The 24974-nt window shown below is 49.2% G+C and overlaps 1 protein-coding gene across 7 annotated transcripts in view; it reads right to left on the bottom strand.

Moving 5' to 3' along the window:
- The window catches only part of LOC125454098 (disintegrin and metalloproteinase domain-containing protein 23-like), a 153464-nt gene that overhangs the window by 76656 nt on the left and 51834 nt on the right, over nucleotides 1–24974 (bottom strand). For all 7 annotated transcript variants that reach the window (XR_009445923.1, XM_048534444.2, XM_048534439.2 and 4 more), the window contains exons 4-9: nucleotides 22163–22226; nucleotides 12270–12352; nucleotides 9453–9516; nucleotides 7348–7417; nucleotides 5605–5684; nucleotides 1888–1956 (exon numbers count right to left, since the gene is read on the bottom strand). Coding sequence is in view for 6 of the 7 variants with exons in the window: in XM_048534444.2 (XP_048390401.2) it covers nucleotides 1888–1956; nucleotides 5605–5684; nucleotides 7348–7417; nucleotides 9453–9516; nucleotides 12270–12352; nucleotides 22163–22226 (430 nt within the window). In the remaining variant the exon portion in view is untranslated. The remainder of the gene's footprint in view (nucleotides 1–1887; nucleotides 1957–5604; nucleotides 5685–7347; nucleotides 7418–9452; nucleotides 9517–12269; nucleotides 12353–22162; nucleotides 22227–24974) is intronic.

Here is a 24974-nt window from a genome sequence, read left to right as displayed (position 1 = left end):
TGGTGAGCTGCCTTTGTAAAGCGCAGCGGTCCATGAGGGGCATTGGGCTGTGACGCTAGGGAAGGAGTTCAGAATTTGGCACAGCAGCAGTGAAGGGGTCAGCGAGGAAGGGTTGGGGGGGTCAGGGAGGAAGGGTGTTGGGGGAGGGTCAGGAAGGAAGGGTGTGGGGGGAAGGGTTCAGGGAGCAAGGGTTTGGGGGCAAGGGTTCAGGGAGGAAGGGTGTGGGAGGGCTTCAGGGAGGAAGGGTGTGGGGGGGAGGGTCAGGGAGGAAAGGGGTGGGGGGGAGTTCAGGATCCCCAGGGCCCAGATTTCTGGGGATTGTTAAAAGCACCGGAGGCGACAAGCGGCAACATCTGGCTTTCACACGGCAGGATCTGCAATGTGCACTCCCTGAAAGCTGGGAAGCAAGTTCAGTGATAAACGTCGAAAGGGAATTTGCGTCAGTACCCAAAAAGGGAACGATAATTACAGAGGAGGATGCAAGGAATTGGGTCAAAGTGGTTAGCTCTTTCTAAGAGCCGACACTGGTATGATGGAACGAAAGGCCTCTGGGCATGTCCGGTTCTACTCCCCTCATCTTTTTATGGGAAAGCTACGTCTGGAATTTAATGGGAGGGGGTTGTGATCGTTTAACAGTCTGATTCAGTGGTCTTAAAACGAAAGAACAGGTTTGAAGTACACTTGGAATTTATAGCCCAAACTATCGCGGATAGAAAATTAGATCGGAATTTTAAAAGACTTGCACGTACGTATTACTGTTCAATAATTAGATTGAGAAGTTCTCACATTTAATCCATAATCACCTCCTTGTGATCTGTGTGTAAAGGCTGCCCTCTGGTGCTTTAACAGATGAACTGCCAGGCACTCGATCTAATGAAAATGAGCTTTGTTTCTTCCCTGCCTTTAATTATGAATCCAACTACACGCTACACAATTGTGGCGGTTTCCCGAGATCCGGTCATAGATCACAAAGGATTAACTTGACAAAAATTGTTGTTTTAAGACCTCAACAATAACCCCTGGCCTGCCGTTCCCAGAGATAATTAATTCACTCAAAATTAGCACAATAAATTAATGATCAGGTGCTTTGGAATAATCGGGACATCAAAGGATCATTACAGAGGCTTCAGTGTGAGTGCCAACCTCACCAGAAATGAACAACTATCAGTAAACACTACAGCTGTGATTTTCCGTTCTGCATTGAAGTGAATTAGGGCCCCTTGTGTTAAATTACTCTCGTGTCTCAGTCCCTCATTCACACCTTTTTGTTACCTCCAGAAACAACTATCCCAAAGCCCCTGGCTTGCATCCTCCAGAACATTATCTAAAACTCTGCTGGCTGTGTGCACCAGTGCCACCTCCTCCCCAAACGTGCTTGTTGAGCAATCATGTCGATTGCCCCTTCAAATTAAAATTCTCATTCCTGTGTTCGAATCCCTCCAGTACCCACAACCTGCCCTGCCTTCAGATTCTCCTCTAGTCGTACACCCTCTGAGAACACGACAGTCCTCCCCAACTCAAGCCTTTGGGACTTCCTGGAGCCAGCCATTGTCCCTAAGGCAGCCCTGCCTTCAGCTCTGTGGACACTAGGTTCTACACTTGCCCCACTCTCACCCACATCCCCCTCAGACCTCGCAGCCTTGCTCCCCTCCTTGAAGCTACTGCTCAAACACCCAGTAGCCAAGTCTTTGATCACCTGCCCTGATATGTTTGTGCGTCCCCACTGCCTGAACATGGTGTGAAGAATGGTGAGCCATTTTTATGATAATACAGCGCATTACGCGGGGTGTTGTATATGTGTGTGCAAACTGAACACAGGGTGTTGCTTCTCTAAGTGCAAATCAAAGGGCAGGAAGGGGCCGTGCAGAAAGATTAACAGTTCCCTACCATCTTGTGGTCGTTTACAATCATCAGCTCGAGGTACTTCATTTCAGAGAAGACACTTCTGCGGTGAACCTGGAGAGAGAGAATTTGATTAGATGGCCCATTAGATCACTGGAGAGAGGTTTGTCGACCGATCTTCTGAGACACTCCCATAGCCCGTGGAACGGTCTGCCAGGTGAACTGTACATAGTTAACAGGGATCTTTCCGTTTGCTTTGCACCCCATAATACGCACGAACTGGCTATTACAGAGCCCCTGGACATTATTGAAAGTGCCAAATGCTCCAGTTTTGGTGAATGATCAGTTATTTACACTGAATTCCTGCCCAGCCGGTCCACGCCGGGTGTTACACAAGCCTCTGTCCACTGTACATCATCTCGCCCTTGTAACACATCATTGGATTCCCTTCTCCATCTATCTTCCCTGTGAAAGCGTCCGTGCTGCTCACCTCCAGCTCTCAGTGCGACAAGCTACTACATTTGAAATATTGTCTGAGTAAAGGTGCTTCCTCTGAAATTCCTTGCTGCACCAGCATCAGCAGCTATCTGGGATTAATGGCTTCTACTTCTGGTGTTGTCGTTGAATGTCTCTCTTCTATCTTTCTGCTCCTTTGTTTGTTTTAGTTTTATAATTTAATGCCACATTTAAAGATCTGTGAATCTGTAATCCCAGTGCAGTCTAGTTTTCTTATACAATTTAGGCTCTAGGTCTCAACTTTAAGCTTCAGGAGGAACTGGAGATGGGCTAGTGGTAAGGTGTGGAGGTGGGATGGATGGGTGTTAATTGCTCACCTAGTGGACTTTTAAACACATTTCAAGGCCTTTGTAATACATTCTGTCCTCTCCTTCGCTTACGACCCAAGTCCAATGCCTGAGATTAACGTGAGTATCTCAGAGTCATGATGCCAGGTATGGAATGTATGAGTTGTAAAGAAAGACTGGGACATTTTTCACTGGAGCGTAGGATTTTGAGCAGTGATCTTATAGAGCCTTATAAAATCATGAGGGGTATATGTATAGTTAATGGTAGGTGACTTTTCCCTAGGGTGGGGGGATTTCAAGTCTGGGGGCACACTTTTAAGGGGAGAGGAGAGAGATTTAAAAAAGACATGAGGTTCAATTTTTATTTTACACAGAGAGTGGTTCGTACGTGGAATGTTCTTAAGGATCCTGCAAAGATTTGTAGCTCGGGCTGCAGGTCAAGTTGTTGATTTGCTCGCCGACCTGGTTTATTCTCGTTTAGACGTTTTGTCACCATGCCAGGTATCATCATCAGTGAGGCCTCCGATGAAGTGATGTTGTTCTACTCTGCTTGGAATTTATATGATCTGGACTGGTGGGGTGTTTTGTACCATTTCTGGTTCTTTTCTGCATGGGTTTGTAACAAACACCAACTAGCAGCAAAACGATATGACGAACTTTCCCTCACTTCAGTGCACACGGACAACAAAGGCCATTCATGTAACCAGGATGACATGACCATCCTAGCTCAAGCCAATCGTAGAATGCATGGGAATTCCTAGGGGCCTGGCTCTCCACCCATAATGGAATCAGTAAAAGTGTGGAATGAGATATTTTTTACAAACCCATGTAAAAAAGAACTGGAAATGACACAAAACACCCCAACAGACCGGATCATGTAAATTCTAAGCACAGTAGAACAACATCGCTTCATTGGAGGCCACACTGATGATGTTACCTAGCACGGTACAAAACGGCAAAACTATAAGCAGAGACAGTAGGAACCGCCGATGCTGGAGACTGAGATAACACGGTCTGAAGCTGGATGAACACAGCAGGCCAAGCAGCATCAGCGGAGCAGGAAAGCTGGTGTTTCGGGTCTGGACGGTGAGCAAGCCAACAACCTTATTTAAAAGACACTTAGGTAAGCACGTGAATAGGGAAGGTTTGGAGGGATATGGGCCAGGAGCAGGCAGGTGGGATTGGTTTCGTTTGGGATTATGGTTGGCACCAAGTGGTCGGACTGAAGGGTCTGTTTCTGTGCTGTATGAATCTATGACAATGATAATTTCACAGCATCTAGCCCCGGCCTACAGTCTTTGGCCAATACGATTACCTCCATGTGAGACCCTTACCCTGGTCAAGGGCAATTAGTGTCATGCTACAGTCTAGCCGATGATGCCTGCATCCCGAGGAAGTATTGTTTAAACATCAAGAAATTGCTGAAGTCTTTGGACACTGTGAAAGCTATGGGCCTTGACAATGTCCCAACAATAATGCTGCAGCTTTAGAGCCATTGAGGCTTACAGCACAGAAACAGACCCTTCAGGCCAACCAGTCCATGTCGACTATGTTCCCAAACTGAACCAGTCCCACCTGCCTGCGCCTGGCCCATAACCCTCCAAACATTTCTTATTCGTGAACTTAACCAAATGTCTTTTAGACGTTGTAACTGTACCTGCATCCACCACTTCCTCTGACAAACCATTCCACACACAAACCACTCTCTGTGTAAAGAAAGTCCTTTTCAAATCTTTTGCTTCTCACCTTAAAAATACACCCCCTGGTTTTCAGCCGAGGGAAAGGGCCCTGTCGTTCACCTTATCTGTACCCCTCATGATTTTATGGATCTCAACAAGGCCACCCCTCAACCTCCTGTGTTCCAGTGAAAAAAAGTCCCACTCTCTCCAGTCCATGTTTACATCTCAAAACCTCTATTCCTGGCAAAATCCTGGTAAATCTTTTCTGGACCCTCCCCAGTTTAATCACATCCTTCCCATAACAGGGAGACCAGAACTGCACACAGTACACCAGCAGAAGCCTCACTAATGTCCTGTACAACTTCAAGATGACATCCTAACGCCGATACTCAAAGATTTGAACAATAAATGCCTTCTTAGTTACCCTGTCTACCTGTGGTGCATATTCACACAATTATGTCCCTGAGCCCCTAGATCTCTCTGTTCTGCAACACTACCCCGGGCCCTACCATTAATTGTATAAGCCCTGACTTGTTTGTTGTACCAAAATGCAGAATGTTGTGTGTGTCCAAATTAAACTCCATCTGCCACTCCTTAGCCCTTGTGCTCCAGAAATGGCCACGCCCCCATAACCAAACTGATCCAGCGCTATCAGCAAAACGATAGAATCGGTCATCATCGATAATGATATTGAACAACACTGATGCCCAGTATGGGTTCCACCAGAAGCACTCGGCTCCTCACCTCATTTAGAGTCTTGGTCCAAACCCGACCTGGGCAAAGGAGCTCTCGACAGACCAGGTGAGAATGACTGCCCTCGACATCCAGGCATCTGACGCATTGTAGCATCGAGGAGCTCCAGCAGAATTAAGGTCGACAGGAGCCAGGCAGCAGAAGATCTGCGTGAGGGAGCTCAGCCGACGTCCCGGCAAAATGAGGCGGTTAGCCTCCCCCTGGTACAACTCCCAAATCCGGACAGGAACCCGAAACCTTGCCCACTTCACCCTCGGGGGGCGGGGGGGGGGGGGGGGGGGGGGGGGGGGGCGTGCAAACGTGACAGAGTGGAGTTTCTGAACGAGGGCGTTGGCGGGGGGTGGGGTTGCTCCGCTCTTCAGGCTGAAGCCATAAATCCAGACCCGACACCACCGCCTCCCGTATTTCTCCGCCAGCTCGCTGTCCACTCCAGCTAAATTGCCGGCAAACCAGTCAATCCACTATGCGCAGACCGATCGAGACTACGATAGAGTGATGGGGGCGGGGGGGGTTGCGGTTAAACTTACTGCTCTCCTCTTCCTGCGTACTCGGAGCCAGGGCAGGTCCAACAGCAAAGACCAGGGTGTGTAAGCCTTCCTTCGATTCCCTGCGAGAGAGCCAGTGTGAGAGATAAAGGTATTGACGGCACTCCCTTGTACCCCATCTGGCCGACACGCCGGGCCGCTGCGAGCACTCTCGTGTCATTCCAAGGAGCGGGAGTGGACGGGCTGGGGCAGTTTTAAGCCTTGGCTTGGAGGTTGCAGAGAAATGGGGATTTGTGAAGGAATTTCAGAGTTTTAGGGTCAGCACGGCCAAAGATACCGCGCCCCTCGATGGTGGGGGTGGGGGCGAGGGAACCGGCTGTGCAGAGCCCAGAGAATTCGATATGTTGTAGTGCTGGAGGAGACCGCAGAGGTAGAGAGGAGGTGGGACCATGGAGGGAGTGGAACGCAAGGATGTGGGAGTGAAAATGAAGGAATGGTTGGGCCGGCTGGGTATGGAGGACAGCGAGTGGCACAGTGATGAGCTAGACAAAGTGCATGTGCTCTGTTCGGACTTCCAGAAGGCCTCTGACAAGATGCCGCAGAATGGTGCTGCTAAATAACAGACCATAGGGGTAATGTACTGGCATGGATAGAGGATTGGCCCACTGCCACAAGGCAGCAAGTGGAGGCGTAGGGGTCTTTTTGCAGCTGGTGACAGTGTCAGGACCATGATTATTCCTGTTATACATGAATGATCCAGGTGAAGGAACTGAGAATATTGTTGCTAAGTTTGCAAATGACACAAAGACAGGTGAAAGGGGCATGTAGCGTTGAGGAAGGCTACAGAAGGACTTAGTCTGGCTAGACGAGTGGGCAAAGAAGCGGCAGATGGAATACAATGTGGGAGAATGTGAGATTACACACGTGCGCGGTAGGAAGAATAGAGGCGTGGACTTTTTTCCAAACAGGGAAAAGGCTTGAAGCACAAAGGGACTTGGGAAGTCCTAGTTCAGGATTCTCTTAAGATTCAGCTGGCAGTTAGGAAGACAAATGCAGTGTCCACATTCATCTCAAGAGGGCTAGAATGCAGGAGCGGGGATGTATTGCTCAGGCTTTATAAGGCTTTCTGGTTCGGATGTGTTTGGAATATTGTGAGCAGCTGCAGGCCCCATATCTAAGGAAGGATGTGCTGGCAACAGTGGGGGTTCAGAGGAGGTTTACAAGCATAATCTCGGCGGCGGCGGGGGGGGGGCTTGTCATATGAGGAGCGGTTGAAGGCTCTGAGTCTGTACTTGATGGAGTTTAGAAGGATGAGGGGGTATCTGGTGGAAACTTGGAGAACACTGAGAGGCCCAGATAGAGTGGACGTGGAGAAGATGTTTCCACTAGTAGGAGAGTTTAAGACCCGAGGGCACAACCTCAGAGTGAAGGGATGGCTTTTTTGAACTGGGTGTGGAGGAATTTCATGAGCCAGAGGATGGTTAATCTTCGGAATCTATTGCTGAAGAAGGATGTGCTGGCCAAGTCATTGAGTGTATTTAAGACAGAGATAGAAAGGTTTGCGACTGCCCTGATGTCTCTCCCCCTCCCCAAACCTTCACTGTCACCCACCACCCCCCGCCCACACTAAGCGCCCAAGAGCCGCCGAGGGGATTTAAAGTCACCAGACAAACCCACTTCCCCTCGCTAGGGTAACTGACCCCAACCCCTCTCCCTCCCAGGCGTCTGGGGAGGACGGCAGCCCAAAAGGTCGATGATACGGACACCAGCAAAGTCTGCAATTACCAAAGTGGAGAGATTGGTCAACCGATCCGATCGGAATGCGACGTACAATGTGGGGCCGTGCCGAGTTCTCCTGAAAAAGAACAGACAGGAAAACTTCGCTCCATCAGTCTTCACATTCCCGCACATCTGGCTGCTGTGGCCTGGGAGCTTTTGGTGTTGGAATGGACAATAGCAAAAAATGTTCTTGTTGCATTTGGGAACACTGTGTTGAAATATTATTTACTGTGTGTGTAACCGTGCTATTTTGCTGCCTGTCACCTGCAGTGTGGGCACATCACAAGTTGAAAACCCATTTACATCTTCGGTGACATATGACAATGCTATTAGTTATTCACTTTGAGGTGCTGAAAATTGAAAATACACTCTGTTAAGTAATGTCCTGCTGTTTCAATTTCATTCCAATCAAATATTATCATCATGGGACAAAACAAGTATTGGATATTTATAGATGACAAAAAAAATCACTGGAATGTACATAAGTCCAAACTGCGGTATACATAAAACAATATGGTTCATTGGCCCGGATATGCGGATTTCAAAATTGTCCTGTTCATACAAACCCGCTCTGGAAGATGGTGAATTCAATAAAATATCTGGAATTAAGAATCTAATGATGACCAGGGATCCATTGTCGATTGTGGGAAAAACCCATCTGCTTCAATAATGTCCTTTAGGGATGGAAATCTGCCATCCTTACTTGGTCTGGCCTACGTGTGACTCATGGCCCACAGCAATATGGCTGGCTCTGAACTGCGTTCTGGGAAATGAGGGGTTGGCGATTAACGCTGCCTGGCCATAGACCCCCAGTTCCACGAATAAGAAAGAAAACACAGGAGGAGCACTCATGTATGACTGAATGAGTAAGCAATCTGTGGTCCTAGGGCTTTCGACTCAGTCAAAGACTTACACAGCTCAGGCACAGTAATCAGCTCATCTGAATAGTCATCCAACTCTTACACACATTAAAACAGAAGCAATAACAGATGGATGGCTCAGGTTTGAGGACCAATTTTTATACGGACAGAACGCTAGCGTTCTGGCACCAGAGGCTGTGAGGCTTCTTGTCACTTGGAAACACAGCTTGGGATCCTATTTCTTCAAGGACCTCAGTTAAACGTGCTGGGATTTGACTATTCATATGGGGTGACATGGCGGCTTAGCCGTTAGCACTGCTGCCTCACAGTGCTGGGGACCTGGGTTTGATTCCAGCCTCAGGAACCCATCTGTGTGGAGTTTGCACGTTCTCTCTGCGTCTGTGCAGGTTTCTGCTGGGTGCTTCAGTTTCCTCTCACAGTCCAAAGATGTGAAGGTTAGGTGGATGGGCCATGCTAACTTGTTTTGAAGTGTCCAGGGATGAATAGATTAGGGGGGATGAATCAGGGTGGGTGTGGATATTTTGAGCTAAACGCCCTGTTTCCACACTGTAGGGACACTTTGAGCGTTGCCCTTACTCTCCCTCACACCTCATTACTTTGTTTCAAGCCTCCAGAAGTGCGAACCTCAGAAAGTCGCTGACGGCAGACACCAGTGAGAGCAACTTGCATTTACAAAGCGTTGGTCGCCACCATCACAAGCTTCAAATATCCAGCGAGGTACTTTTGAAGCCCAGTCACTTCATGTAACAGAGGATTACATCGATGGTGCACAGCAAACTCCCACAGAGACAAGCTTTTTTTTTTGTGTTGCCGTTTGACGCTAAACACACAACATTGGGGGTTGGGAATCTTGAAGGGACTCGCAAGCACGGAGGCAGAATTGCGCACCCACAGCTGCTCTCAACATTCTCACGGCAACTTTCAAACCTCGACATGGGGCTGCATCGGGCAAAGTGTGTACCCCATGGTTAATCCATTCGCACACTACAGGGCAACTTAGCACAGCCTTCCCACCTCACCCACACATCCTTTGGACTGTGAGAAGAAACCGGAGCAAACCCACGCAGACATGGGACCTGCCCATAGGAGGGCAACTTATCACCCATCACTTGTCAAGGGCAGGTAACAAATGCCTTGATGGTGGGCACTTACAGCCCTATCGTCAAAAGAAGTTAGTGATATGGGTAACAACCATTTGACAGCATATAGGAAATAATACGTAGCACTCACCTCTGTATGTGTCTGTGTCAGTGGTTCAATGATATACATGTAGTTACCATCATCAAACATGCCACTGGGGAGACAGATAATACAGCATTAGAAAGAGGAACAAAAACAGAAGTTGCTGGAAAAGCTCAGCAGGTCTGGCAGCGTCTGTGAAGAAATGACCAAAAATCAGAGTTAACATTTCGGGTCCAGCGACCCTTCCTCAGAACCGGGGACCCAAAACAGTGTTTTAGCTTTTATTAATAGAGGGTCATTTTGGTCATTTCTTCACAGATGCTGCCAGACCCGCTGAGCTTCTCCAGCGACTTCAGTTTTCGGTTCCTGATTTACGGCATCCGCGGTTCTTTCGGTTTTCAATTAGAAAGAGGTGGATGGTGCCAGTCTGCACCCACATGAATCTCAACAATGGCGCCGCCCTAGCACTTTAACAACTTTCACACAAGGCTCCTCGTCTCTGATCCTTTCTGTGTCTGTGGGGTTGGTGGAATTGCTGGCACTTTGAAATCCCTCACTTGTTCATGGGCACACAGCACTCCCTGACCGGGCTTGGTGTAAAGTCGAACGCAATACAAACTCACTGGAATCCAGCCTTTAAAATCACAGATATTCAATAGCTGCTTTTTTTTAAGGGAATGAAGAGCAGCCGGGGTTTTAGAAACCGAGTTCGGTCAAAGTTGTCGTCAACAAATCATAGAGCACGGGACTGTTCAACTTTACTCTTAAAAGATTCTTGAGTCAAGGGGCTTAGCCAGTTTTGTAACTGCTCGAGACTGTTGAAGTTAACTGAGACGAAAAGGGCCTGATATTGACCGCAGTCTTCAGGATCCCAATGCTGGGTGTCCCATTCCCGTAAATGCCAGCAGGGGGCACCAGCTTAGGGGACACTGTGAGATGCCCCCCACTTCAGTGTCCCCTGCTGCGGTCCACCATCCTGTGGCAAGTCAGCAATCTTGAGAGAGCACCTCATCACAGAGGCACCTGGAGCAGTGAGGAGAGAAAGTTTCAGCTCAGGAGCAGAGTGGGAGAACACAGGTACGGGGTCGGGGGGCACTGGCAAAGTTGAACTTGCCCTTTACATGTCACCAGTGCCAGCAGCCCTGGCCACCAAGTAAGGCAAGCGATGGCCTAGATGTAGTATCGCCGGAGTATTATTCCAGAAACCCAGGTTTGAATCCCGACACGGCAGATGGTAGGATTTCATAGAACATAGAACATTACAGCACAGTACAGGCCCTTCGGCCCTCGACATTGTGCCGACCTGTCATACCGATCTCAAGCCCATCTAACCTACACTATTCCATGTACGTCCTTATGCTTATCCAATGACAACTTAAATGTACCTAAAGTTGGCGAATCTACTACCGTTGCAGGCAAAACATTCCATTCCCTTACTAGTCTCTGAGTAAAGAAACTACCTCTGACATCTGTCCTATATCTTTCACCCCCAATTTAAAGCTACACCCCCTCGTGCTCGCGGTCACCATCCTAGGAAAAAGGCTCTCCCTATCCACCCTATCTAACCCTCTGATTATTTTAGATGTTTCAATTGTCACCTCTCAACCTTCTTCTCTCTAATGAAAACAGCCTCAAGTCCCTCAGCCTTTCCTCGTAAGACCTTCCCTCCATACCAGGCAACATCCTAGTAAATCTCCTCTGCAACCTTTCCAAAGCTTTCACATCCTTCTTATAATGCGGTGACCAGAACTGTACACAATACTCCAACTGCAGCCGCACCAGAGTTTTGTACAGCTTCACCCATAACCTCTTGGTTCCGGAACTCGATCCCTCTATTAATAAAAGCTAAAACACTGTATGCCTTCTTAACAGCCCTGTCAACCTGGGTGGCAACTTTCAAGGATCTGTGTACATGGTCACCGAGATCTCTCTGCTCATCTACACTGCTAAGAATCTTACCATTAGCCCTGTACTTTGCCTTCCGGTTACTCCTACCAAAGTGCATCACCTCACACTTGTCTGCATTAAACTCCATTTGCCACCTCTCAGCCCAGCTCTGCAGCTTATCTACGTCTCTCTGGAACCTACAGCATCCTTTGTCACTATCCACAACTCCACCGACCTTAGTGTTGTCTGCAAATTTACTAACCCATCCTTCTACGCCCTCATCCAGGTCATTTATAAAAATGACAAACAGCAGTGGACCCAACACCGACCCTTGCGGTACACTACTAGAAACTGGTCTCCAGGATGAATATTTCCCATCAACTACCACCCTCTGTCTTCTTTCAGCAAGCCAATTTCCAATCCAAACTGCTATATCTCCCACAATCCCATTCCTCCGCATTTTGTACAATAGCCTAATCCTCAATTAATTAAGAGTTTAATGATGACCACGAAACCATTGCCAATTGTCGGAGGGGGGCACTGAGGGAAGGGAATCTGCCGTTCTTACCTGGTCTGGCCTACGTTTGACTCCAGATCCCAAGCAAACTGGTTGAATCTTAACTTCCCTCTGGGAAATTAGGGCTGGGCAAAAAGCGCAGAAATAAAAACCACAATGCAATGGGCATCCATGGCCCAACTCTGGGAAGCCAGGATGGGAAAAGACTTCAAAGCCATCCTTAACTTCCCTATAGCCTCCATCCTTCCGGCTTGCCAGAGGTGGGATGCAATCTATGTGCCAAATCAGGCCAGCTTTCCGTCCTCCACCAATAGCTTGGTTTCTCCTTCACTTTGTCTGTCTGGACTGAACTGTTGTGCGGAGCGGTGCCAGGCCCCAGCCCGAGTTCACCCGGTGACCCACGACTTTCGCTGTTAAACCCCCAGGCAATCTTCGCGTAGAGAGCTCCCGGTCATACTCACTGTAGTCCATCGCAAGTGGACAGTGCAACTTTAGACTTGGCATTGCCTCGTATCTGGCCGTGATAGTAACAGTGCTCTCCTCCCTGAAGGGCAAAGGAATATTCATAGAGTCATAAAGTCACAGACTCACACAGTATGGAAACAGACCCATTGGTGGAACTCATCCAGGCCGACTGAACATGCCAATCTGACATGTTCCCATTTGCCAGCATTTGGCCCATGTTCTAGGCACGCATCCAGATGCTTTTTAAATGTTGTAATTGTACCAGTGTCCACCACTTCCTCTGGCAACTCACTTCATGTACGTACCACTCACTGCGTGAAAAATTTGCCCCTCAGGCCTCTTTTAAATCTTCATCCTCTCACCCTAAACCTATCACCTCTAGTTTCGGACTCCCCTACCTTGGGAAAAAGACCTAGACCATTCCCCCTTTCCAGTGCTCCTCATGATTTTATAAACCTCTGTAAAGTCTCCCCTCAGCCTCCGACACTCCAGGGAAAAACGACCCAGTATATTCAGCCTCTCCTTAGAGCTTAAACCAACTCGTCCTGCCAACATCCTTGTAAAGCTTTTGAACCCTCTCAAGTTTAACAATATCGTTACTAAAGCATTGAGACCAGAACAGAAAGGTGTATTCTGAAAGTGACCTCACCAATGTCCTGGATACTTGCAACATGACCTCCCAACTCCTGTACTCAATGCACTGATCAATGAAGGCAACCATACTAAACACCTTCGTCATTACCCTGTCTACCTGCGACTCAGCTTTCAAGGAACTATGCACCTGAGCCACCAGGTGTCTGTGTTCAGCCACACTCCCCAAGGAACTGTACATCAAGTGTATAAGTCCTGGACAACCCAGTGCGGAGCTGGAGGAACACAGCAGGGCAGGTAGCATCAGAGGAGTAGGAAAGTTGGTGTTTCAGGTCGGGACCCTTCTTCAGAAGAGTAGTCCATGGCAAATCTGAACAAGGGTCCTGGCCCGAAATGTCAACTTTCCTGCTCCTCTGATGCTGCCTGGCCTGTGGTGTTCCTCCAGCTCTGACTCCAGTATCTGGAGCTCTTGCTATCTCCTTGTAAGTCCTGCCCTGGTTTGCCTCACCAAAATGCAACACCGAACATTTATCGAGATTAAACTCCATCTGCCACACTCCTCGGCCAATGGCCCATCTGATCGAGATCCCATTGTACTCTGAGATAATCCTTTTTCACCGTCTACCACGCTGCCTATTTTGGTACCATTTTCAAACTTACTAACCAAATCTCCCATATTCACTTCCAAATCATTTACATAAATGACAAAAAGCAGTAAAACCAGCACTGATATTTGCGGCACACTGCTGGTCGCAGGCCTCCAGTCTGAACAAAACACTCTTTACCACCGCCCTCTGTCTCCTATCTTCGGACGATGTTGTATCTAATTGGCTAGCTCCCCCAGATCCCGTAAGATCTAATCTTATTAACCACATAGCATCTTGTCGGACGCCATGCTGAAGTCCATGTAGACAACATCCACCACCCTGCCTTAATCAGTCTTCTTTGTCACCTCTTCAAGATATGATTTACCATGCACATGCTGACTCTCCCTAATCAGTCCCTGCCTTTCCAAATACATGTAAATCCTGTTCCTCAGGATCCCATTTAACAAATTACCCACTACTGACGTCGGGCTCACCAATCTATACTTCCCTGGCTTTTCCTTACCATCTTTCTTAAATAACGGCACCACATTAGCCAACCTCCAGTCTTCCAGCACCTCACCTTTGACTACCAATGTTACAATTATCTCAGCAGGGGACCCAGCATTCACTTTGCTAGCTTGATGGATAATGATACAGGTCAAACATGACGCAGCTGCAACTTATGCCCAGAACACCCTTCTCTATTGGAGGACGTTTCAGTTGACCTCACAGGGCAGGGAATGCCCATGATCAGGTACAACCACACGCTGATCTCCATCCAGACTTTAAATCAGGCCCGTCCACACCCAATCATATCAACTTCCTTGTAGTGGGCAACATTACAACTGGACCCATGATAGGCAACACCTTTCACAGATAAACTAATTTTGACGTCTTATGGCAGACAGAAAAGAGAGAGACTTTTTACAGAGTTTTTATAGCACAGGTTTCAAGGAGTCATCAGGGTGAGCTCCTCATCGCAAGATTCCCTGTCTCTGACCCACTCTTGTAGCCGTAGCCGGTCCAGTTCAGTATCCGATCAATGGTGACCAGCACCACCTCACACCCCCGCCCCAGGATGTTAGGGTGGGGAGGATCTTCCTTAGCTGTTTATCAAGCAGTCACCTCACTATCAAAGCTTTCTAACTCTCGAAGAGGCATCAGCTTCCTTTTCCAATGTTCGTAGAATCCCTACAGTGTGAATGCAGGCGATTTGGCCCATCGAATCGACACCTACCCTTCTGCCACACTCCTAACAGAACCCTGCATAAGGTGCCATGGTATTATCGATTTTGGGGTGGCACGATGGCTCAGTAGTTGGTACTGCTGCCTCACAGCTCCGTGGGCCTGGGTTTGATTCCAAACTCAGACGACTGTCTGTGTGGGCTTTGCACGGTTCTCCCCGTGTCTGCGTGGGTTTAGGCCGGGTGCTCCGTGGTTTCCTCCCACAGTCCGAAAATGTGCAGGCTAGATGGATTGGCCCTGGGGAATTGCCTATAGTGTCCAAGGATGTGTAGGCTTCGAGGGTTAGCCATGGGGAATGCAGCGATAGGGGGGCGGGTCTGGGGGTGGGATGCTCATTGCAGGGTCAGTGTGGAACTGATGGGCTGAATGGCCTACTTGCAAACTGTAGGGATTCTACTGTCTGCTCTCTACCATGCTATCAAGACCAGTTCCCCACTAAAGCTGTGCTTGCTGTCTGGTCATGCTTGGATTTTAAAGTTCTCACCTTTGTTTTAAAATGCTCCATTTTCCTGTAACCGCTGTCAGCCCTAGAACCCTCTTGCAATTAAACACAAACATAGAACATTACAACACAGTACTCTGATGTTTTGTCATTTCCCAATTCCCTCCAGTCTTCGCTGGTGGGTATTTCTCTTGCAGCTGCCTCATAGCCAAGTTCTGGGATTCCTTCCTGAATCCGCTCAAACTCACTTCCTTCATTAAAATCCCTCCTGCGACTTCTTTGACCAAGTTTTTTGGGTCCCCTGCCCCGAAGGCCCTTTTATCTCACTCGGTGTCAAGTTTTGTCGCATAACAGAAAATGATAATAACATGAAAAATGCCAGTTAATGCAACGCCATTGCTCAAAGCCCGAGATGGAACCACGATTTTTATTTTTTAAAATCAGATGGGCTATTGGTCCCAAGGTGACAAACCGTACTTCGCTCCTGCTGTCAACTCTTAAAAACAGAAGGACCACGAACTGGAGCCCAATTTTGGGGGCTGGTCACGATGTGCACACTTCAACGAAAGTAAACTCTCCCAGCCAGCTCTCTCTGATTTTCCTTGCACATCAACGGTGTGGCAAAGCAGGCAGATCGACATGAAATACACACTAAATTAACACGGTCTGATACTGTTCTGCGCCGTGAGGTGACCCCGATCAGCTCACATTACGCCAAGACCAGCAGATCACAGAAGAGCAGGGTTCGGTGCGAGCGAAAGGCTGCAGGAAGGAAGTTTCGCCGAGTGCATCGCACAGGGAAATGAACGGCCCGCACTCACGCAGCGCCACCTCAGGGAAGCCCCGCGGCCAACTGAGCGACTCTGCACGTTTAGAACGGTCGCCGCTCCAATGCAGCAACACTTTGACAGGGGGTACAGCGAGATCCCATGCTCAGCAAGGTGGTGGGGGCGGCACAACGATATCCAGATGCTGGGTGGAGTGGACATGGGGGAAATCCCCCATCCCGCTCTTTTTCAAAGGAATCTTATATGCCCCATCTCAGGGGACAGACCATTGCACAATTTACCATCGAATACCAAAAGACAGCCCCTTCCAATGGCTCGGCGCTCCATCATGCATCCCCCAGCACTTTCAGTCACGCCTCCGGAAGATTGGCTTGATCCCGCAGCCTTCAGCTCAGCCACCCGCTGAGCAACAGTGAGTAACCGTTTGGAGATGGCGTGGCTTCGTGCCATGAAAGTGATTCTTAACCGAGCACTCGTGCCTCGGGACCGCAGGCAGAACTGAGAGGGGCCACCCCGGTCGCAGTCTGCCCTCCTGCAAATTCCAGTTCCTGATCGAGAGTCACAACGGCCCCCTGGGTCCCGCCAGCCCACGGCGGCCATAATCACAAACCTGCCTGCTCCTGGCCCAAATCCCTCCAAACCTTTCCTATTCATGCACTTATCCAAATGTTTTTTAGGCATCCAACACTTCCTCGGGAAGTTCATTCCACGTGCGAGCCACCCTCTTGTGTAAAAAAATTTGCCCCCGTGTCTTTTTGTGAATCGCTCTCACCTTAAAAATGCTGAAATCGCCCATCCTCCAGAAAAGACAGCTATCATTAACACCATCTATACTCCTTCTGATTTTATATGTTCTTTGATAGAACAGAAAGCCCCATCCTGTGCATTCCAACGGGTTACCTGAGCAATGGCTCTGGGACCTTTCAATGGGAAACGATCTAAATCCTGGCCTTAACATACCCTTGGGGAGCACGAAACTCAGCAAACACTTTTCTTCGATTGTAGAAAAGAAATCCTGAAAACCTGCAACAACACAGTAATCAAAGATTTTCAAGTGAACCCGCCACCATTCAATGGTGTAATTAAAATGGCAGAGTGCTTTGCTATTCAGAGGCTAAGTGAGCAGTCAGCCTTTAAGATAATTCTTTTAATTTAAAAGTTCTTCTTTTATAATGATTGATTTTTATTGATCTTGCTCTCCTCTTTCTCCCCAACCGGTTAATTGCCAATTTGGAAGCAGCTTCCCCAAAGATCTTGGCCACCACCTCAAACAGGCTCATCACCCACCGCAATAAGCTATTTTCGGATAGAGAGAGGGTACAACACATGCGGCCCAATGGTGAGACTGCCGAGGTAAGCACGAAAATTATACCGCCGGTCTTGGGAATGCAGCCACAGCCCGCAGCTGCTTGGGAATGAAGCAATGGAAGGATGCCAGCTAAAACAGCCGATCAATACGTCAGATAGGTGCATGAACCGGCAGATAGCGGCGTGAAAGGTGTCACTGCCAGACAAGGAATTATGCCCCTATCGTCAGCATCGAGCAATCGCACAGTATTAGCCCAGGGACTGCTGCATCACGCTACTGCATGAGTAACCTGGGAGCGGGTGTGCTGGACTAATGGTCTTGAGACACGAGTTTGAATCTTGTACTGGGGAATTTAGTTTGGTTAATAACCAAAGGCTGGTATTGGGTAACCAGATAACCTGGAAAATGGTGTTATGTCCCCAGTATTTGTATATCAAGATGGCTTGCTGCATCTGTGTATAAACTCGGTGAAATCGCGCCAGGAATGTTGTGTACCTTTGTGGTCCCCTTCCCCAAGCAGGGAAGTGCTTGCTAGGTGTATCCACCTAACCGCCTTATGAGGAGATGCCCCTGGGCCTGTATTGTCTAGTGGTTAGTAGAGCGAGGAGTGGTCTATTTGAAGAATACAAATTTCTTATGGGGTTCAATGGGATAAATGCAGGAGGGATGCTTCCCTTGGCTGGTGAGGTCTAAAACCAGGGGAAACCGTCTCAGAATAAGAAATTCCCTGCCCCAGAGGGCTGTGGCGCCTTAAGAGATCAACAGATTTCTACATATAAAACGTGTCAAGGGATTTCTATTAAAAAAAATTCACAGGATATGGGCATCACTGGCTGGACCAGCATTAAAGCCTGTACCTCAATGCCCAGTGAGCAATTCAAAGTGAAGACCTGAAGTCAAGATTGCAGCGGTCTGGAGTCACATGTAGGCCAGACCAGGTAATGACTGCAGTTCTCCTCTCCAAAATGGACGTTAGTGAACCACGTGGGATTTTTTTTTAAAATAACTGATGGTGGTGACATGATTACATCAGGCTAGCTTATCAATTCCTTGTTTTTTATTTCACTGAATTCAAATTTCACCCCTCGGCCCTGGTGGGGTTCGAACCCACGCCCACAAAACATCAGTGTGGTTTCTGGATTACCAGTCCGGCCACAATAACGCTAAAGCCACCGGCTCCTCCCTATGTGACAACCCTGTGGGAAAATGGTGTTGCTGAAGAGTGACCATGATCTAGTTGATTGGCGCAGGAGGCTCAAGGAGCCAAGCAGCCTACTCCTGCCTCTCATTCCTAGGATCCTTTGTAACTGCTGGATTGCGATAAAAACCTAAACTGGGTTTAGGAAAGGAAATCTGCCCGTACTTACTCGGTCCGGTCTGTAGCTGATAAAGCAATACAGTTAATTTAACCTTCCTGTGAAGTGGCCCGGCAAGAGTGAGCAATGGATACTGACCGCGTCAGAACTTCCACAGCTCATGAACGATTAAAGCAGGAGATATCATCTGTCTTTGGGATGAGACAATATAGTTAGAATTGGGCTTGTGGTTACATCTCAAAGACAGTGCCTTTGACCAAGCAGTGCTCCCTCAGAAGTGTCAGCATCAGTTACATGTTTCATTGTCACCTCTCCATCTACAGGAATGACGAGCATTTGTTTGATTGAGAGCCTGGAGTATGAGGAGACAGTTACTGAGAATTACTGGAAATAGAATCTGATTTGCCCCTGGGGCAGTAAAGTCATTCCTTATGGAAAGAATGATCATATATTCAAAGAGGAGAAAAGTATCTAGAAACAGAGAAGGGATTCGGTGAAGATTTTGGATTGTTTTCAGAGCTAGAAGGGCAATAATGGGCTGAATGGTCTGTATCCCTAGACTGACCTATAAACAACCATGCTACATGACTGGCAAGGTGTTCAGGGCAGTGACACTGATGTGAAGTCAAGGTGAGGAATTCAGCACAGGGGCAACAAGACACTGGTGAGATACTGGTCAGGCTGTGCGGCTGAGTCTGATTCACGGCACCTCGCAGCAGGGGGTAGTTGCTTGGCTGGCACATTCCTGGCCCAGCTGTAGGTCGGCATTCGTCTGTCAAGTGCCCAGGGACGGCGGACCGGTGAAGTGGTTAACCTCCCTCACTTTGCATAGCTGATGACAGATTGCAGAGTGAAACCTGGTCTAATCTGGGCAACCTGTAGGACACAGCCGGGGGGGTGGGTACCTTTATGTTGGCTCATTCTGTACAATCAGCACTTCCCCCGCTCCCGCCAACAAACGGTGCTCGCACTGCAGACTGAGCCAGTCTAACAGCAGCAGCTGGCATAGCTCAGCAGAACGTTTAACTGTGTCCGACCAGGCTCCTTCCCCTGTTCCTTTCAGAGTCAGAGATAACACAGTGTGGAGCTGGATGGCCACAGCAGGGCAAGCAGCATCAGAGGAGCGGGAAGGCTGATGCTTTGGATCTGGATCCTTCATCATAAAAATCACTATCTCTGAATCAATTATTCCCCCGCTTCCAGAGTCAATCGTTTCAACGTTCCCCAGTTCTGAAGAAGGGCCGCTGGGCTTGAGCGTTTAAATCTGCTTTCTCCCTGCCAGGACTGGCTATAAGTTTTACTGCCAATTTCTGTTGCGAATGCGATGTTCTCCTTGCACCCTCAAGCGCCTGGGAATTGTAGTTCTTTTGAATGTCATCCCAACACCATTCACCTATCACCCCTGCACTCTCGTCACATGTCCGGCAATGCCCCAGATTTCTAACTTGTCTTCCCCCACACATCCCCCCCCCAACACCGTGCCACCTATTCTCGGGAAACTCCTTGGCCCCTGCACCAACCTCTGAGACTGCACAGCGGAGACCCCTCAGCACTGCAATTCCCTCCCCGCCCCCCGAGTCTCTCCGTCTCCCGCCCGTGTCTGATCCCACACGACCCTTGGTAAAAACTGCATCTCCGATTGGCATCCAAATGCCTTTTAAATTCCCCGGGGGGTGCGCGTGTGTGTTGGGGAGGGGGTGGTCGGCTCCTGTGACATCTCCTGAGGCAGCTGGGGGTCGGAGTTTGTCGACAGCGCCTCGGGGGAGCGCTCCAGGAGGCGCTATGGGAATGCCAGCTGGAGCGCCTCCTCCTAGCACCGCACCCTTTTTTTCGGGGGAGGGGGTAATGCATCATTGAGCCGTAGGATTGCCTTGAAATCCCATTGCTGTGTCTTGCCCAATGCCAGTCAGGCATGTGCCAGGCGTTCTCTCCCTTCCCCCTGCCATGGGCCAGCAAGCACATCCCCCAGCGCTCTGCAATGACGGTGCCCAACATCTCTTGGCCGACTGAGCATTCGACAAACGCCCATCTGCTGCAGCCAGGCTCCCTGGTGCCAAGACGGTTTCACAACCTCACTGGCAGTTCGTTACTTTGCCATTTGAAACCGGGCACTGTTGGCGGGTGGGGGGGGGGGGGCAGGGTGTGGTTTGCATTAGCAGCCTAATGGACCTTGGAAACAAAAATCAATACGTTGTTCGAAAATTAAAACTTGCTGGTAAGGGATGACTTAACACTGAGCAATGCAATTCAACCACACTGCCAAGAAACCGCTCCCCCGCCTCCCCACCCCAGTGTCGTAAGCACCACACTGATTTTACAGTAAGTCCTCTTGACTTTTGGGTTTAACCCTTCGCCTGCTGCAGACGAAACCTCGTTCGCGGAAACGTGCGCTCAAGCTGCGCGATCAGAGTGACCGACTCGGGCAGCTGTGACAGCACAGGAGCGCCACCACCTTCTGAGTTCCCCTCCGAGCCACTCGCCATCCTGACTTGGAAGTATCATCGCCGTCGATGGGTCAAAACCCTGGAATTCCCTCCCTAATGGCATTACGGTGAAGCCACGGCAGGGGGGCTGCAGCGGTTCAAGGAGGCAGTTCAGCGCCACCTTCTCAAGGGCAACTAGGGATGGGCAATAAATGCTGGCGTGGCCAGTGACACCCACACCCCCATCAATGAATTAAAAAAAAGAGAAGGGTCACAACAAGAAATAGGAGCAGAAGGCTGGATCCATCAATCGCCATTCAGTAAAATCATGCTAATCTCAGCTCCACTTACCCACCGGCTCACCATCAGCCTTAATTCCTTTACTGCTCAGAAACCTATTTATCTTTGCCTTAACACCCTTTCTCTCCGTGACCCACCCTCTCTCCTGTCCACTGAGCCCCCGAGCTCTGGGGAAATCGGGAAGAAAAATCCATTTGGGAAGGAGGCCGGCGCCCGCTCCTGCTGAGAATCTGCGCGCGGCGGCTTGAGGCCATCGGATACTGGAACAGCACTCGGCCACTCGAGCCTGCCCTTCCGTTCAATAGGATCGTGGCTGAGCTGACTGACACTCCTCACGTCCGCTTTCCTGCCCCACAGCCCACTCGATTCCCCTGTTCCTGGCGTGGCTAAAGCTGCCACGGGGCTCTGGCAGGCCAGGAAACCGTCCCACCAGTCAGGAATGCCCCGAACAAGGACGTCGGAAATTTGGAAATCTCCTTCCAATAAATCACTTGAGGTTGAGGTGGGGGTGCCAGGGCGGGGGAGTCGATGAAGAATCTCAAAGCTGAGATTGATCCACTTCATTTTGATAGCGGCACAGAATGATCAAAACACGGGAAGAGGCCATTCAGCCCGTCGCTAAGGGATACAGATCCGACGTCTTCCGATAGAGTTAACAGCCAGGACAGCCACAGACTCTCAGAAGGACGGAACTGGTCGTTGTTTAGTTTCGTCCGTGGAGTCCAGCCCCCTTGGTACAGATGATAGCACCCTCCCACCCCAGTACAGATGTTAGTTTCCAGCTGCAGAGAGGGGGTCAGGATGTACTGGTAAGGTGTACAACATTGCAACATCATATCCTATGCCCCATGCCTCCTGAAAATGTACGCAATTAAAATCGGGCCTTACCTTGGAAAAGAATGTCTTTTGCTTCTCATAATGAATTTCTTTGTACTTGGATGACAGCAGGTTACTGTAGGGTACATAAAGGAAACACAAGTTGGTTAGCACAGCAGTCGGAGAACAGCTCCCCTCCCTCGACAGTGCAGACCAAACACCGAGATCCTAGCTCCCCTCACCCCAGCCTGACTCCACTCCAATGTGCAAGGTCATCTGGAAAGGTTACAAATGCAACAGTAAGTGTCATACTTGAATTGCTACTGGGATAAGGAAGCACCTTCGTAGCACATCCTCCAAACCCTCAGGACTTCCCCACAGCATTTTACAGCTAAGTAAGTACTTTCTCACCATACTCTTGCAATCAAAGTCATAAAGCGCGGAAACAGACCCTTTGGTCCAACCAGTCCACGCCAACCAGGTGCCCAAACTAAACTAGTCCCAGCTTCCTGCGCTCGGCCCATATCCCTCCAAAACTTTCCTAATCACATACTTATCCAAATGCCTTTTAAATGTTTTAGGTGTACCTGCATCCACCACTTCCCTCTGGAAATTCATTGCACACACGGTCCACTCTCTCTCTGTGAAAAAGCTGCCCCTTGTGTCCTTTTTAAGCATGTCTCACATCCCCTAGTTTTATACCCCCCCACCCTAGGGAAGAGACCCTTGTCCTTCACCTTATCTATGGCCCTCATGATTTTATAAACCTCCAGGAAGGTCACCCCTCAACCTCCTATGAAAACAGTCCCAACCTCTCCAGCCTATTTTTATAACTCAAGCCTTCCATACCCAGCAACATCCCGCTAATTTTTTTCTGAACCCACTCTGGTTTAATGTCCTTCCTGTAACAGGGCGACTAGAACTGCACGCAGCAATCCAAAGGAGGCTCTTTCCGGCTCTATCATTGGTCCCTACAATGAGATCCAAATACCCCTGCTCTTTCGCCACAGCAGCAGGGTGGGAAAAACAAATCTTATTGTCTCCACTCTCTCCGCGTGACTTCCAACAAGACACAAGCTGAGAACCATACAGGAATAGCAGGGTGTCACATCGCCCAAAAGTGCCTATAGCGTCATACTAGAACCGAAGTAACATCCAAAAACGATCCTGTGTTTGCTCTTTACTGGTCAGGCCTTCAGTTTGTTCAACAACTGGGTCGGACACCTCCAGAAACACGGCAGACAATTGGACCCTCACCAGATGCAAAGTGCAGCCTGCATTTCCTGGTCCCTCAATTACTGGAGGCAAGAAGTTTTTGCTTCAGCACAGCCCGCTGGCACACCGCCCGTCTGTCCCCTGCCAAGGATTGAGGTTCAATACCACCATGGTTACCTGCGTAGTAATGGTTTCCATTTGAGCACTGCTGTGTCAAACTGTGGGAGCTCAAGGACCACCAGAGTGCATCATGCATGCCACATTGCTAACAAAACCCTGCCTATTTCTTTTTTCATTTCATGGGCCTCCCTTCTTGATCTCGCAAACGTCTGTGCCCAAGGGTTGAAGCCTCTTCTTACTGTCCGCTCCTTAGTGGGAACCCACGGACTATGCCTAGAGTTCACAGTACCGTCCCACTCCATTTCTCAGAGATAATGGGAACTGCAGATGCTGGAGAATCCGAGATAACAAGGTGTGGAGCTGGATGAACACAGCAGGCCAAGCAGCTCTTAGGAGCAGGAAAGCTGACGTTTCTGGCCTAGACCCTTCATCAGAAAATCAGCATGTGGTTGGTTTGAGTCCCACTCCTGACACTAATCTATAAGGTGTAGGTGATGCCCCTGTTCAGGGCTGTGGGAGTGCCGCACTGCCGAGACTCTGTCTATCAGCCGAAGATCCCATCAGCTCCCTCCAGTGGATGTTAAAGACCCCCATGTCACTTTTTGAAGGGGAGAGCTTCCCAACATCCACCAATACTAATCTCGCATCAAGCCTCGCTGTGAGGGAGATTCTCTGCTCGCGATCACATTACTGTCTTGTGGGACCCTTTTGCACGCAGCATTCGCTACAAAGTTACCGAGGACGATGCTGTCGTTGGCTCCAAAATGCTTTGGAATATATCACGAAGGGTTCAAATCGTGCCCATACTGCTGCCTCAGATCGTAACTAACACTTATTCAGCTGGTTTCTCAGGATCGAGAACCAAGGGCTTTAGTCTGGGACTATCTCACAACTCGGCGGGAGGATGGTGGGTCGGAGCAGTGCATACAGAGTTCAGCAAAGAGCTGAGGGGGCACCTCTGTGAAAGGACGGTGGGTCGGAGCAGTGCATACAGAGTTCAGCAAAGAGCTGAGGGGCTTTAATTTATCCTGTGTGCTGAACACAAGAGTTATTCCAACTGTTTAGGAGGAACACATTCAGCCTGGCTACACTGAGCGATTGAGGGAAAATATTATCATTGGTGATCTGACAGAACTTTCAACTAGAAGGATGTGCATGAGAATATTTCTTGTATATTGTAACTGACCTACTATATCTCAGAGGTGCTATTATAAAGGAAAACAGCGTCGAGCAGACACTGTGCACCACTCCCTTGCTGTTTGTTGCAGCTGCTTGTGCTCAGCAGCATGTGAACGCAGCGCATGCGCCTCTCGAGTTTTAACTGCAGCCAAGTGCAGCTGGCACTGTCTCTCCACATAGCCAGAGACTTCTAAGATGTGGGCACACGCACCCCCCCCACACCACCACCACCATCCCCCCCCACCAAGGGCAGTGCTGCGCTGTCACAGATGGCAGCTTCCAGCCGAGATGTTAAATCTAAGGTGTGCTCTCAGCTGCGCGTGTTACAGATCTCCCAGGCGTGCCATTTCTAAGAAGTTTCCAGCATCGC

The sequence above is a fragment of the Stegostoma tigrinum genome, chromosome 7 (assembly GCF_030684315.1).
Source record: "Stegostoma tigrinum isolate sSteTig4 chromosome 7, sSteTig4.hap1, whole genome shotgun sequence".
Lineage (NCBI taxonomy): Eukaryota > Metazoa > Chordata > Chondrichthyes > Orectolobiformes > Stegostomatidae > Stegostoma > Stegostoma tigrinum.
The sequence above is the reverse complement of the archived record's forward strand: the minus strand, read 5'-3'. Positions and strand labels throughout refer to the sequence as shown.